This window comes from Mobula birostris, chromosome 6, assembly GCF_030028105.1.
Source record: "Mobula birostris isolate sMobBir1 chromosome 6, sMobBir1.hap1, whole genome shotgun sequence".
Lineage (NCBI taxonomy): Eukaryota > Metazoa > Chordata > Chondrichthyes > Myliobatiformes > Myliobatidae > Mobula > Mobula birostris.
Window position 1 is genome coordinate 96,206,055 of NC_092375.1, and position 14,085 is coordinate 96,220,139.

A 14,085-nucleotide genomic window follows, 5' to 3' on the forward strand; every position below is an offset into this window, starting at 1 on the left:
TTCAGGGAAAAAGCTGCTCCATCTCTGTCTGAAATCTGTGACCACTTATTTTTGAACAATAACCCTAATTCTAGATTCTCTAACAAGAAGAATCCACACTCAACCTGTCGAGACTGCATTTTCTTCTGGCAGGATAGGACCAGGGTATCCTGCCAGAGGTGGGGTAAGAATAGAAACACAAGAAATAGAGGAGGTTGGGGTGAGGCCTTCATCAATAACACTAGGGGTTGGAGCCCTGCTTACTGGGGGAAAAAAAAAAGAGGACAGCTCAGGTGTCCTGGAGTGGAAGAGCCCAGCTCAAAGACAGAGAAACAGGGAGAAAGGAATATTATCCTTACAGGAAACAGGGTGTAAAGTGGTCTATTCAAGGTAGCTGTGAGAGTCTATGGGCTTGTAGTAAATGTTGGTTAATAGTTTGTCTCCTGTGAAGAAGACAAAGAGATAAAGAAAGGGGTTAGGCGGGCGAGGTAGGTGATGGAGGTAAACTAATTGAATTTGAGTGTCGGGTGGAAGTTGATAGCGAAATTCATAGAATTGTTGAGTTCTGTATGCGTGTAGGAGACAGCACCGATGCAATTGTCGATGTAGCAGAGAAAGAGTTGGGGTATCGTGCTAGAGCAGACTTTGAACATGCAATGCTCCATGGAGCCAATGCCAAGGCAGATGTAGCTGAGGCCCGTGTGGGCGCAGGAAGTGAGAGGAATGGAGAGAAGACGTTAAGTGTAAGCACCACTTCCGCCCGGTGGTAAGTTGTACAGAGGAACAAACTCGAGATCAGGGCAGAATAACACATTCAAAGCATCACTCACACCACACACTCAACGCAGCATTAAAATATCTAGTATTTGCAAAAGAACATTCTGTTAGAAGGGCAGTTCACAGGCTGGGAAAGGTGAAAGACTCTAATTACCTCTTTGAGTATGTTTGGATTGATAGGAAGTCTGGTCCCCCCAGTGTTTTCACAGTAGACCTTCTCCAAGCTCAGCAGGTTATCTTTTTCCTGAGGGGAACAACAGTTTCAATCATTAATAGCCAACCTGTTATATTTAAAACAGAATTGTCCAGTGTATTAGCCACTAACAGCTATAAACTTTGGCACAGCTAACTGCAGAAGACAGAAGGGATTGCAGATGCTGGAATCTGGAGCACAAATGATCTGCTGGTGGAATTCAGCGGGTTAGGAAGCATCTGTGGAGGGAGAAGGACCATCAGTGTTTCAGGCTGACACCCTTCCTCTGGATATATACTCAGTGGCCACTTTATTAGGTACACCTGCTCGTTAAAGCAAAAGCCAATCATGTGGCAGAAATTCAATGTACAAAAGCATGCAGGCATGGTCAAGAGCTCCAGCTGTTGTTCAGACCAAACATCAGAATGAGGGAAGAAATGTGATCCAAGTGACTTTGATTGTTGAGTATCTCAGAAACTGCTGATCCCCTGGCAATCTCATGCCTAATAGTCTCAGAGAATGGTCAAAAATGAATAGAACATTCAATATGTGGCAATTCTGTGGGTAAAAACATCTTGTTAATAAGAGAGGTCAGAGGAGATTGACCAGACTGGTTCAAGCCGACAGGAAGGTGACAGTAACTCAAATAACCACGTGTTACAACAGTGGTGTGTAGAAGAGCATCCCTGAACACACAACACACTGAACCGTGATCTACAGCAGCAGAAGGCCATGAACATACACTCACCGGCCACTTTATTAGATCCTTCTGTATCTAATAAAGTGGCTACTGAATGTACAGTATATGGTTTATTGCTAAACGTAACTCAGATTAGAAAACGCTGGCAGATGTCCTGCGAACTTTAGCTTCATTTTACAAGGTGATCCATCACCCTCCTGCACATTTATTGGTGAACCGGGAAAAAGTGCTGAAGACGCTTTTGTTTCTCTGATCAATGCTGCCTGTTTGCTCCCGAAACTTGAATGATGAGACAGGATTTTGTTCAATAAGCACACTCCTGGAACTATACTATCCCCAGGTCAGTCAGTGATAGTGATTTCTGCTGGATAACACTGCATTTGGTACGGACAAGCTCCCCTGTACTATCCCCAGGTCAGTCGGTGATGGTGATGTCTGCTGGATATGGCAAGGACAAGTACCCCTGTACTATCCCCAGGTCAGTCAGTGATGTCTGCTGGATAATGTTGGATTTGGTAAGGACAAGTACCCCTATACTATTCCCAGGTCAGTCGGTGATGTCTGCTGGATAATGTTGGGCTTGGTAAAGTACTCTCTGACTATAATCCATTAATCATAGACACTTAACTCCAGCAATGAACCCCATTTCCCAGTTCACTGGAGAACAGTCCCCTGGTGGTAACGTTGATAGCATTGTGCTACTAATGGGATTGTAGAGGTGCTACCATATGAAGGTGAGACACTCTGCCACTCTCCAGCAGGGCGGGTGGGTCTGAGTTCTTGCTTTGGGTTCATTTTCAGCCTTACACCTGAAAACCATTCCCGTCAGCAGAGCAGAACCTAGAACTTCTTCCACCTCCATTACAGCAAAACCTGCTGTAAGGGTGACCAGGGGAGTAAGTTCCTTCCATCTCCATACCTCAGCTCTTTCCAATAACTTTTGCTCATAATTCACCACTGCCCTGAGCTAACAAATGGTGGACCAGTCTTAGTATAGGAAACTTCAGCTGACTTCTGTGTCTCAAGCTAGAAAGTGTGCTAAAATTCCCAGCCTTTGTATTGGTATTGAGACTGGTAATAGTTGGCATTGTCACATGAACCAAGATACAGTGCAAAGCATTCCATACGTCATTACATCGAAGTAGCAAAAATAGAAACAGAATGCAGCTAATTATGTTACATAGAAAGTGCAAGGGCCAAGACGAGGCAGACCGAGAGATGGACAGGTATGGCACTGGTTCACAAGCCTGATCACAGTGGGATAGGAGCTGTCCTTCAGCCTGGTGATATGTGCCCTCAAACTTTTGTTATCTTCTGCCGACAAAGAAAGGGGAGAAGAGAGAATGACTGGGGTAGGAAGGGCCCCTGATTATGTTGGCTTCCTTCACATGGAAGGAAATGTAAATAGAGATAATGGAGAAGCTGATTTGTAAAAAATTGCTTCTGATTTCACTTCAACACAACTTCAATCTAATTTGCAAAGCCCTCGTGTACTGGATTTCTCCACCAGAGGAAACAGGTCCCATGTTGGATCCTTTGAGTCTTCCAAATACTTCAGATGGATCAGCCCTAAAATTCTCTGTATCCCAGGAGCTTGTGCAACGTGGTTCCATCTCTGGTCATTGAGAGCCTTTCCACCTTTCTACAATTGAGCATAAGAAAGCCAAATACCAGGAGGAGGTAGAGCAGTACCAGAAACAGGGGTGGAGGGCACGATGCCAGCCTATCAAATTGGGGTGTAGAGGTTTCTCGCCTTGGCTGCAAAGAAAAGAACCATCAGGACCATCACAGAGGTTGCTGGGTGGATCAATGCTGCTAGAACACAACCCTGGCTGGGTCACATGTTAGAAGACCCGAAGCACCCGATGTCCCAGGCTGCATCACTGATAATGTATCCCAGGACATACGAGGATGTACCTGAGAATGAAGCTGCTGAGAGCCAGTGTTCACATCCCACAGGGTGAACTATGGAATTCACCTGTGACGTGAGACTCCTATGCTGCCCCTGACACCTCAGGAAGGAAACACTCATTGCCAGCAAATGCAGCAGAAATGTTGCCCAACATTGGGAATTCAGCTGCATTTGAGAAAGGACATTCTTGTCTCATAACGACTTCGGTGAGCATGTCAGCTAGAATTAATACCATTCAGCAGCACAGTGTGCAGAGCAGGGAAGCAATTTCAAGCTGCTATATGTACAAATTCACTAGGCATTTCCGCTCTCCCTGTGAGAACTACTGTACTTCAGTCTGTTACTGAAACAGAAACCACAACATCACATTTCCTGACAATCTAGAGTGAAACTGCAAGGCTCAGAGCGCAGGTTGGTTAAAGAGCAGGTGGCCACAAAGCCAGACCCCACCCTGAGATCAGCACAATCTCCTGGCACAAGTGAAGACAATCCCATTGCTCTCAATAATGAACAGTCCAAAACCCAGTTGCAAGAGACGTGACACCACCAGTTATGCCACTTCTCTTTTGTAGTCCTGGAGCTCATCAGTGTGAACTTCCAGCCCAGCTCTGTTTTAATCATAGAACCATAGAACACTACAGCACAGAAAACAGGCCATTCGGCCCTTCTAGTCTGTGCTGAAACATTATTCCGCTAGTCCCATTGACCTGCATCTAGTCCATAACCCTTCAGACCTCTCCCATCCATGTATCTATCCAATTTATTCTTAAAACTTAAGAGTGGGCCTACATTTACCATGTCAGATGGCAGCTCGTTCCACACTCCCACCACGCTCTGAGTGAAGAAGTTCCCCCTAATGTTTCCCCTAAACCTTTCCCCTTTCACCCTAAAGCCATGTCCTCTCGCATTTATCTCTCCTAATCTAAGTGGAAAGAGCCTATTCACATTTACTCTGTCTATACCCCTCATAATTTTGTAAACCTCTATCAAATTTCCTCTCATTCTTCTACGCTCCAAGGAATAAAGTCCTAACCTGTTCAATCTTCCCCTGTAACTCAACTCCTGAAGACCCGGCAACATCCTAGTAAATCTTCTCTGCACTCTTTCAATCTTACTGATATCCTTCCTATAGTTAGGTAACCAGAACTGTACACAGTACTCCAAATTTGGCCTCACCAATGTCTTATACAACCTCACCATAACATCCCAGCTCCTATACTCAATATTTTGATTTATGAATGCCAGGATGCTAAAGGCCGTCTTTACAACCCTGTCTACCTGTGACGCCACTTTCAGGGAATTATGTATCTGAACTCCCAGATCTCTTTGTTCCTCCGCACTCCTCAGTGCCCTACCATTTACTATGTATGTCCTAACTTGATTTCTCCTTCCAAAATGCAACACCTCACACTTGTCTGCATTAAGTTCCATCTGCCATTTTCTGGCCCATTTTTCCAGTTGGTCCAGATCCCTCTGCAAGCTTTGAAAGCCTTCCTCACTGCCCGCAACGCCTCCAATCTTAGTGTAATCAGCAAACTTGCTGATCCAATTTACCACATCATCATCTAGATCATTGATATAGACAACAAACAACAATGGTCCCTGAGGCACACCAATAGTCACAAGCCTCCAGTCTGATAAGCAATCATCCACTACCATTCTCTGTCTTCTCCCACACAGCCAATTTCAAATCCAGTTTACAACCTCCCCATGGATACCTAGTGGCTGAACCTTCTGAACTAACCTTCCATGTGGGATCTTGTCAAAGGCCTTACTAAAGTCTATGTAGACAACATCCACAGCCTTTCCTTCATCTACTTTCTTGGTAACCTCCTCAAAAAACTCTATAAGATTTGTTAAACACGATCTACCACGCACAAAGCCATGCTGACTATCCTTAATCAGCCATTAGCTGTCCAAATACTTGTAAATCCGATCTCTCAGAACACCTTCCAATAATTTACCTACTACGATACTGATGTCAGGCTCACAGACCTGTAATTACCTGGTTTACTTTGGAGCCTTTTCTAAACAATGGAACAACATGAACTACCCTCTAATCCACTGGCACCACACCTGTGGCTAAGGACATTTTAAATATTTCTGCCAGGGCCCCTGCAATTTCTACACTAGTCTCTCTCAAGGTCCAAGGAAGTATCATGTCAGGCCCTGGGGATTTATCTACCTTTACTCGCTGTAAGGCAGCAAGCACGTCCTCCTCTTTAATCTCTATATGTTTCATGACACCACTGCTTGTTTCCCTTCATTCCATACACACTAAGCCAGTTTCCCGAGTAAATACTGATGCAAAAAAATTGTTTAAGGTCTCTCCCATCTCATGGGGCTCCACACATAGACGACCACTCTGATCTTCTAGGGGACCAATTTTGTTCCTTACTATCCTTTTATCCTGGGCATGACTCTAAACTGCAACTGGTGATGAGGCTCTGATTGAAGATTTTCAGAGCTTTGGGGAAAGTGGAGTTACCCCTTAGTCATTCATTGCTCCCAGGGCTGCTCTGACCCGGAACGGTAGCACCTGCCAGGGTTCCTGCTCAGGATATGAGCGAAGGCCAACGGCAGATCCAGCAGGTTCAGTAACTGAACTTATGACGGAGAAGGCAGATGAGCTACGACCTCAAATATCAACGGCTATAGTATAGGCGGATGTACATTTGGGAAGAGAAATGGTGATTTCTTTAGTTCGCCCAACGGTAGGCAATAGCAAACCACTGTTGCTATTTACTAAGAAAACCATGGTCAAACTCACAAAATGTATCACACAACAACAGAGTCAAGAGGATCTTCAAGACAATTCTGAAGATGCTTCACTCGGTAGGGTTGATTCTGGTCAGTAGGGGATCCCCGACCGTCGTAAAGCTACTGCTCATAAAATTAAAGTAACACAAAAGAAAATTATTGCCATTTGGAATTTAAGAACCCTATATCAAGCAGGAAGATTGGACAATGCAATAAATGAAATGGAAAGACTAAAGATTAACATCATGGGAATTAGCGAAGTTCGTTGGATAGGTGCTGGAACATGTCAGAATAGAAATAAAACACTGATTTATTCTTGTGGAACATCCCATACTAATGGAGTAGGAATTCTTATGGATGAAAACATGGCAAAAAGTGTTTTAGGACATTGGGCAATATCAGAAAGAGTGCTCCTTGTTAGATTCAGAGGACAACCATTTGATTTATCAATTATACAGGTATATGCACCAACAACAGATGGAACAAATGAAGATATAGATAAATTCTATGACGAGCTTGAACAAGCAAAGAATGGATGCAAATCTTAAGATATTGTTATTGTCATGGGAGATCTAAATGCTAAAGTAGGACAAGGTGCTGATGGAAATACCATAGGAAAATTTGGACTAGGGGAGAGAAATGAAAGAGGTGAGAAATGGGTAGAATGGTGCAAGATGAATAATCAGGTCATTATGAATACCTACTTTAAAATCCATCCAAGAGGCTTGTGGACCTGGAAAAGTCCAGGTGATAACACCAGAAATCAAATTGACTTTATTACTATAAACCAAAGATTTAGAAACTCAGCGACTCAATGCAAAATATGTCCAGGTGCAGACTGTAATAGTGACCATAACCCAGTAGTATGTCATGTAAAAGTAAAACTTAAAAACTAAAGAAGCAAATACCTGAACAATCCCTTGACTACTTGCAATTAATTAAAGAAAACTTAAGACAAAAATTTACAATTGAAGTAAGGAATAGATTTCAAAGTCCAGAAATAGAATCTGTTGAAGATGATAGCAATCATGTAGAAATGAAGTTTAACTCACTGAAGGATGCCTTGGTAGAATCAGCAAAGTCAGTGATTCCTAAAAAAGAAACAAGCACAAAGAATAAATGGATGACAGATGAAATCAAAAATCTAATGGAAGAAAGGAGACGGAAGAAAACAAATCCTGTAGAATATAAGTCCTTAGATAAAAAAGTTAAATGCTTATGTCAAAAAGCCAAAGAAGAATGGTTAAACCAGGAATGTGAGCAAATAGAAAGAATCCCTATTACTGATCCAAAAATGTTACATCAATAAATCAAGAATATCACTGGTAAAAAGCTCCTCTGTTCTTCAGGTGGATGTTTGAAAGCAAAGGACGGTACCATTATCATGGAAAAAGATGAGATTATGAACAGATGGACTGAGTATATTCAGGAATTGTCTGAAGGTGATCGAGGCAAAAAAACAGAAATTAAGGAAAACATTGAAGGTCCAAGTATTTTAAAATCTGAAGTTTGTAATGCAATAAATAAGATGAAGAAAGGAAAGGCAGCAGGTCCTAATGAATTAGTAATGGAACAAATTATTGCCCTTGAAGATTATGGAATTAAAAAACTTACAGATTTAATCAATGACATTTATGAGACTGGAATAATACCAGAAGAGATGAAAAAATCAGTATTTATCACTCTTCCTAAGAAACCTGGAGCAATAGAATGTGAATTACATAGGACCATAAGTTTAATGAGTCCTATCACCAAAATACTTCTAAGAATTTTGATGATAAGAGTTAAAAGTAAGATACAGGCTGAAATAGGTAAAGAACAATGTGGTTTTGTGAAAGACAAAGGTACAAGAAACACAATAATGATGTTAAGGATACTATCAGAACGAGCTATTCAAGTGCAAAAAGATTTTTTTGTTTGTTTTATCGACTACAAAAAGCATTTGACAAAGTGAAGCACAATAAGTTACTTGAAATATTACAGAAAACTCTAGATCTAGATTCGAAAGACCTCCGCCTAATCAGAAATCTGTACTGGGAACAAACTGCCGCTGTAAGAATAGATGGAGAAGTAAGTCAGTTTACGAAAATCAAGAGACAAGGGTATGTTTTCTCCCCTGATTTATTTAATGTGTACAGTGAAACAATATTACAAAAAATAAGAGACATCTTGGGAATCAAAGTTGGTGGTGAAAACATCAATAATTTCAGATATGCAGATGACACTGTGTTTATTGCTAAGTACGGAGGAAGAACTACAAAACTTAATTGATATAATTGTTGAAGAAAGTAAAAAGTGCAAAAATGGGTCAATTTATCAATTGCAAAAAGACAGAATGTATGGTGATATCCAAAAAGAAGGAGAATTCTATCTGCAGGCTGAGAATAAATGGGGAAGACATAAAACAAGTAAAGAACTTTTGCTACTTAGGAAGCTGGGTGACATCAGATGGCAGGTACGACATGGACATCAAAAGAAGAATAGGGATGGCAAAAGACACCTTTACAAGAATGAAGAGTACACTGACCAATACTAAACTAGGCATGACAACCCGCCTCAGAGTACTGAAATGTTATGTTTATCCAGTTACGTTATATGGCTCAAAATGTTGGACAATATCTAGTAACATGAGGAAACAAATTGTAGCAGCAGAGATGTGGTTTTTGAGGAGGATGCAAAGAATATCATGGACGAAATGAATATCTAACGAGGATGTCATGAACAGAGCAAACACAAAAAGAGAAATAATGTATGAGATCATGAAAAGGCAACGTAACTTCATTGGACATGTGACTAGGAAAGAGGAGTTAGAATGCACGGTAATTATGGGAAAGATTGAAGGGAAGAAAGCAAGAGGAAGACAAAGATAAATGATGATGGAGACAGCAGCCAGAGAACTGGAAATGAATACCAATGAATTGATCCACTTGACACAAAACAGGAGTGTGTGGGCCATGGCAGTCAAAGCTCAAACTGGGCATGGCACCTGATGATGATAATGATGACTATCCTTTTACTCTTAATATACTTGTAGAAACCCCTTGGGTTTACCTTCACATTATCTGCCAAAGCAACCTCATGTCTTCTTTTTGCCTTCCTGATTTTCTTCTTTAGTATTTTCTTACATTTTCTATACTCTTCAAGTACCTCATTTGTTCCTTGTTGCCTATACCTGCTATACACCTCTCTCTTTTTCTTAACCAGATCGCCAATATCCCTTGAAAACCCATGTTCCCTATGCCTGTTGACTTTGCCTTTAATCCTGGCAGGAACATGCAAACTCTGCATTCTCAAAATTTCGCCTTTGAATGCCTTCCACATACTGAACACATCCTTGCCAGAAAACAACTTATCCCAATCCACTCTTCCTAGATCCTTTCTCATTTCCTCAAAATTGGCCCTTCTCCAATTTAGAACCTCAACTCGAGGACCAGACCTATTCTTATCCATAATTAACTTGAAACTAGTAACATTATGGTCACTGGACCCAAAATGTTCGCCTACACATACTTCTGTCACCTGACCTGTCTGTTTCCCTAACAGGAGATCAAGTATTGCATCCTCTCTCATTGGTACCTCTATATATTGATTTAGAAAACTTTCCTGAACACATTTGACAAACTGCATGCCATCTAGCCCTTTCACAGTGTGGGAGACCCAGTCAATATGTGGAAAGTTAAAATCCCCTATTACAACTTTCTGTTTCTTACATCGGTCTGCTATCTCTCTACAGATTTGCTCCTCCAATTCTCTCTCAGACTATTGGGCGGTCTATAATACAACCCTATTAGTGTGATCACATCTTTCCCGTTCCTCAGCTCCACCCATATGACCTCTGTAGACGAGCCCTCTGGGCTGTCCTGTATACACACAGCTGTGATATTCTCCCTGACCAGTAATGCCACTCCTCCCCCTTTCATCCCTTCCCCTCTCATGTCTGAAACAACGGAACCCCAGAACATTAAGGTGCCAGTCCTGCCCCTCCTGCAACCAAGTCTCACTAATAGCAACATTGTTGTAATCCACGTGCCAATCCATGCCCTAAGCTCATCTGCCTTACCTACAATACTCCTTGCATTGAAATAGATGCACCTGAGAACATTTCTATCATGCACAAACCTTTGATTACTGTCTATACATGCAGCTCTCACATGATCTTTATTCTCCTCCACCTCGCTATCTGCCCTAACACTCTGGTTCCCCTCCCCCTGCAAATCTAGTTTAAACCCCCCGCCCTGAGCAGCACTAGCAAACCGACCCACAAGGATGTTAGTCCCCCTCCGGTTCAGGTGCAAACCGTCCTGTCAGAACAGGTCCCACCTTCTCTAGAACAAAGCCCAGTTGTCCAGAAACATGAAGCCCTCCCTCCTGCACCATCTCCTTAGCCACGTATTTAGCTGCATTATCTTCCTGTTTCTAGCTTCACTAGCACATGGCACGGGTAGCAGTCCTGAGATTGCAACCCTGGAGGTCCTGTCCTTCAACTTTGCACCTAACTCCTTAAACTCTCTTTGCAGGACCTCCTCCTCCTTCCTACCCTACATGGACCACGACATCTGGCTGCTCACCCTCCCTCTTGAGAATACTGAGAAATCAATCCGAGATATCGCGGACCCTGGCACCAGGGAGGCAACACAGAACCTCTTATCTGTCCCCCTAACTATCAAATCCCCTATCACTACTGCTCTCCTCTTTTGCCTCCTTCCCTTCTGAGCTGAGGGTCTAGTCTTGGTGCCAGAGACACAACCACTACAACTTGTCCCTGGTAGGTCGTCCCTGCCAACAGTATCCAAAATGGTATACTTATTGTTGATGGGAATGGCCACAGGGGTGCTCTGCTCTTTCTTTCTATTCCCCTTCCATCTCCTGATAGTCACCCAGTTAGCTGTCTCTTGACTCTTAGGGGTGACTGTCTCCCTGAAACTCCTGTCTATTTCTGCCTCTGCCTCACGAATGATCCGAACTTCATCCAGCTCCAGCACCAGTTCCCTAACTCGGTTTGTCAGGAGCTGCAGCTGGATGCACCTTTTACAGGTGTAGTCATCAGGGACAATTGTGCTGTCCCTGACTTCCCACATACAGCACACGGAGCACCCGACTGCCCTAACTGCTGCTTCCATTAACTACTGCTAAGTTAATTTAATTAATTAAAGGAATTTACCCGGCCTTACCTCACTGGGAGCAAGCTTGTCCTCAGCCTTTGCTCACTGAAGCCTCTCGAGCCAAAGCCTCCACTCCTACCCTGAGCCACTCACACACTGGCCGCTCCTCCTCAGTTACCCCTCCTTTTATTTGTCCCTGCCAATTATCTCAAGTACTCACTCCCTCTAATCAACACTCCGTTTAACCCTTCAGTTGCCCTCAAGGCTCCTTTTTAAAGCACACCCACCTCAGCTGCTTCCCAGCACTCAGCACTTGCTCTCCCGAGCCTCCTGCTCCTCCTCCTCCTCCTGCTGCGACTGTTCCTCGATCACGCTGTGATCACTGTAATCCTCATCTCTCTTTCTTTTGAGAACAAAAGTGAGTGTTCAACTCTTCACCCTTGTTTGGGAAGAGTCCAAAAAGCTCCCCCAGCTGCCAACCCTATTTCCTTTAGGTCCTCAAACACGCGGAAATCTGCAGATGCTCCGGTTCTGCTCCTTCAGTGCTCCTCCTTGACCACCACATTGTCCCTCTTCAGCTTTCCCGCTTCCGGTTCTCTTACTTCCTCAGGATTCTGAAAGGGGCCATTTTATCCCACTGAATCTCAGCCTCAATGAAACTGTGAAGGACCTCTTCTTCCACTGGAATTCTCTCTTCTCCCCGTCTTCCACTGGGCAGAAGACATAAAAGCTTGAAAATGGAAGGGCGGCTTCCGTTCTTGAGCCTAATAGAGTCTTGAATCAACATTAAAAATGATTTCTTGACCTCACAATCTACATTGTCACAGGCAACTGTTCAGATACGAGTGACAAAGACTATATCAGATTCAGGTGCACAGGAAAGGGTGATTTAATAGAGGCATTTTAAACGATGAATGGGTTTTGATAAGGTGAATGGAGAGAGTGTTCCCCTCAACACCAAAAACCCTGATAGGGACTTCAAAAGAAAGAACTTAAAATCCCCTACTACAGGGAGTGATTGGGAAAAAATGCATAGATATATGTAATGAATGGCTGGACAAGTGGTTCGGGGAGAAAGGAATGAAGGGTTCTATTGATGGATTTAGATGAGAAAAGAAAGGACAAGTGCGACTGAATCAAAAGTAGTGGTTTGGACAAGTTGGACTGAACCTGATTATTTGTTGTATGTTCTGTGTAATCCTGCCAAATGACTCAGAGTTCCCTCTACATTCCCATGGATTTTCCATCACACTCTGCAGTTACTGAGGAACCTTTGATGCCAGTACTCGTCCTTGGTCACCCAGATGGTTAAAACAGAGCTCGAGCCATCACACCACATTCATTAACACCAATCCTTTCTACACTTACTCTCTGCAGCATTACCAGCAGGTTGTTCTTCTCCTTTGTGAAGTGCTGGTGCTCCAGCTGAGCTTGCTGCACAATCTGATGGGCCTGACTCCTTAACGACACAATCCTTTTCTGGAAAACATGACAACCATCAAACTGTACAATTCATACTCGAATCTACCGGAGGAACTCATTTGCTCAGGCAGCACCTGGGCAGTCAACACTACGGGCTAACTCTTCGTCTCGTCTGAAAGATGGAGGGGAGGTAGTCAGTAAAGTGAAGGGGACGGGTGCAGCAAGAAGTGGCGGGCAGTGGGTGAATCCAGTTGAGGGGGTGATAGGCAGATGCAGGAGGGGAGATTGAGAATAGCGACAGAGGCTGGGAGGTGACAAATAGCTGCAGTTGTTGGGATCTGAGAGAGAGCAATGTGGTGCATGCAACCAAGTGAAGGAGAAGGTTCAATGTGAGGAATGCGTTGGATGGTGGCCAGATGGAATGGGTGGAGCATGAACCGAGATACAGCGCAAAGCTTTTGCTGGCATTCCATCCAGAGAGATTATTCCAAACATCAGAACCTGGAGGTAGCAAAAATAGAAACAGAATGCAGCAAATTATGTTGCAGTTACATAGAAAGTGCAGGTAGACACATTCTTAAAAGCAAACTGGCCATTGGGTCTGAGGTGGGTGCAGGAGGAACTGAGCATATCAGGAGGAGAGAGTAAAGGGACAGAGTTTATCTGAAATTGTAAAACTCAATTATTACTAACTCAGTTTACAATTAACAAGTAAGGGAGAAAAACGTTAAACTGAAAAAATACCTGATTATTTTCCCTTATGGTAAAGTACATCCAGTGATGACCTATCACTGTCTGACCTGAAGTTCATACTGGATAAAGTTGAAAGGTTAGCTTGATTTGTCATATTACATCGAAACAGACAATAAGTGTGTCATTTGCATCGAACCAGCAACAACAGTGCTGGTCAGCCCAAAGTGTTGACATGCTTCCAGTGCTAACAATTCACTGTCTTAACCTGTATGTCTTTGGAATGCAGGGAAAAACCCACACAGTCACAGGGAGAACACACAAACCCCTCACAGGCAGCTTCGGGAATCGAACCCCAAACCCCAGTCGTACAGCTGGTAAAGCACTGCACTGTTTGATCATCGTTGGGACAGAGTGACAGTTATGTTTTTGTTGAAGAATTGGCTGAGGTTTTAGCTCAGAGCTAGCTCCTCGGAGAGAGGATTCAAACTCATCACCTTCAAGGGTAGGTTAGCTCTGTACCATCACAGAAGTGGCAGCCATGTGACAC

The 14,085-nt window shown here is 43.2% G+C and overlaps 1 protein-coding gene across 1 annotated transcript in view; it reads right to left on the bottom strand.

The window, feature by feature from the left end:
• Window positions 1-14,085, bottom strand: part of phldb2b (pleckstrin homology-like domain, family B, member 2b) — a 324,137-nt gene that overhangs the window by 200,955 nt on the left and 109,097 nt on the right. The window contains exons 13-14 of the mRNA XM_072259726.1: window positions 12,792-12,902; window positions 911-1,000 (exon numbers count right to left, since the gene is read on the bottom strand). Of these exons, the coding sequence (XP_072115827.1) occupies window positions 911-1,000; window positions 12,792-12,902 (201 nt within the window). The remainder of the gene's footprint in view (window positions 1-910; window positions 1,001-12,791; window positions 12,903-14,085) is intronic.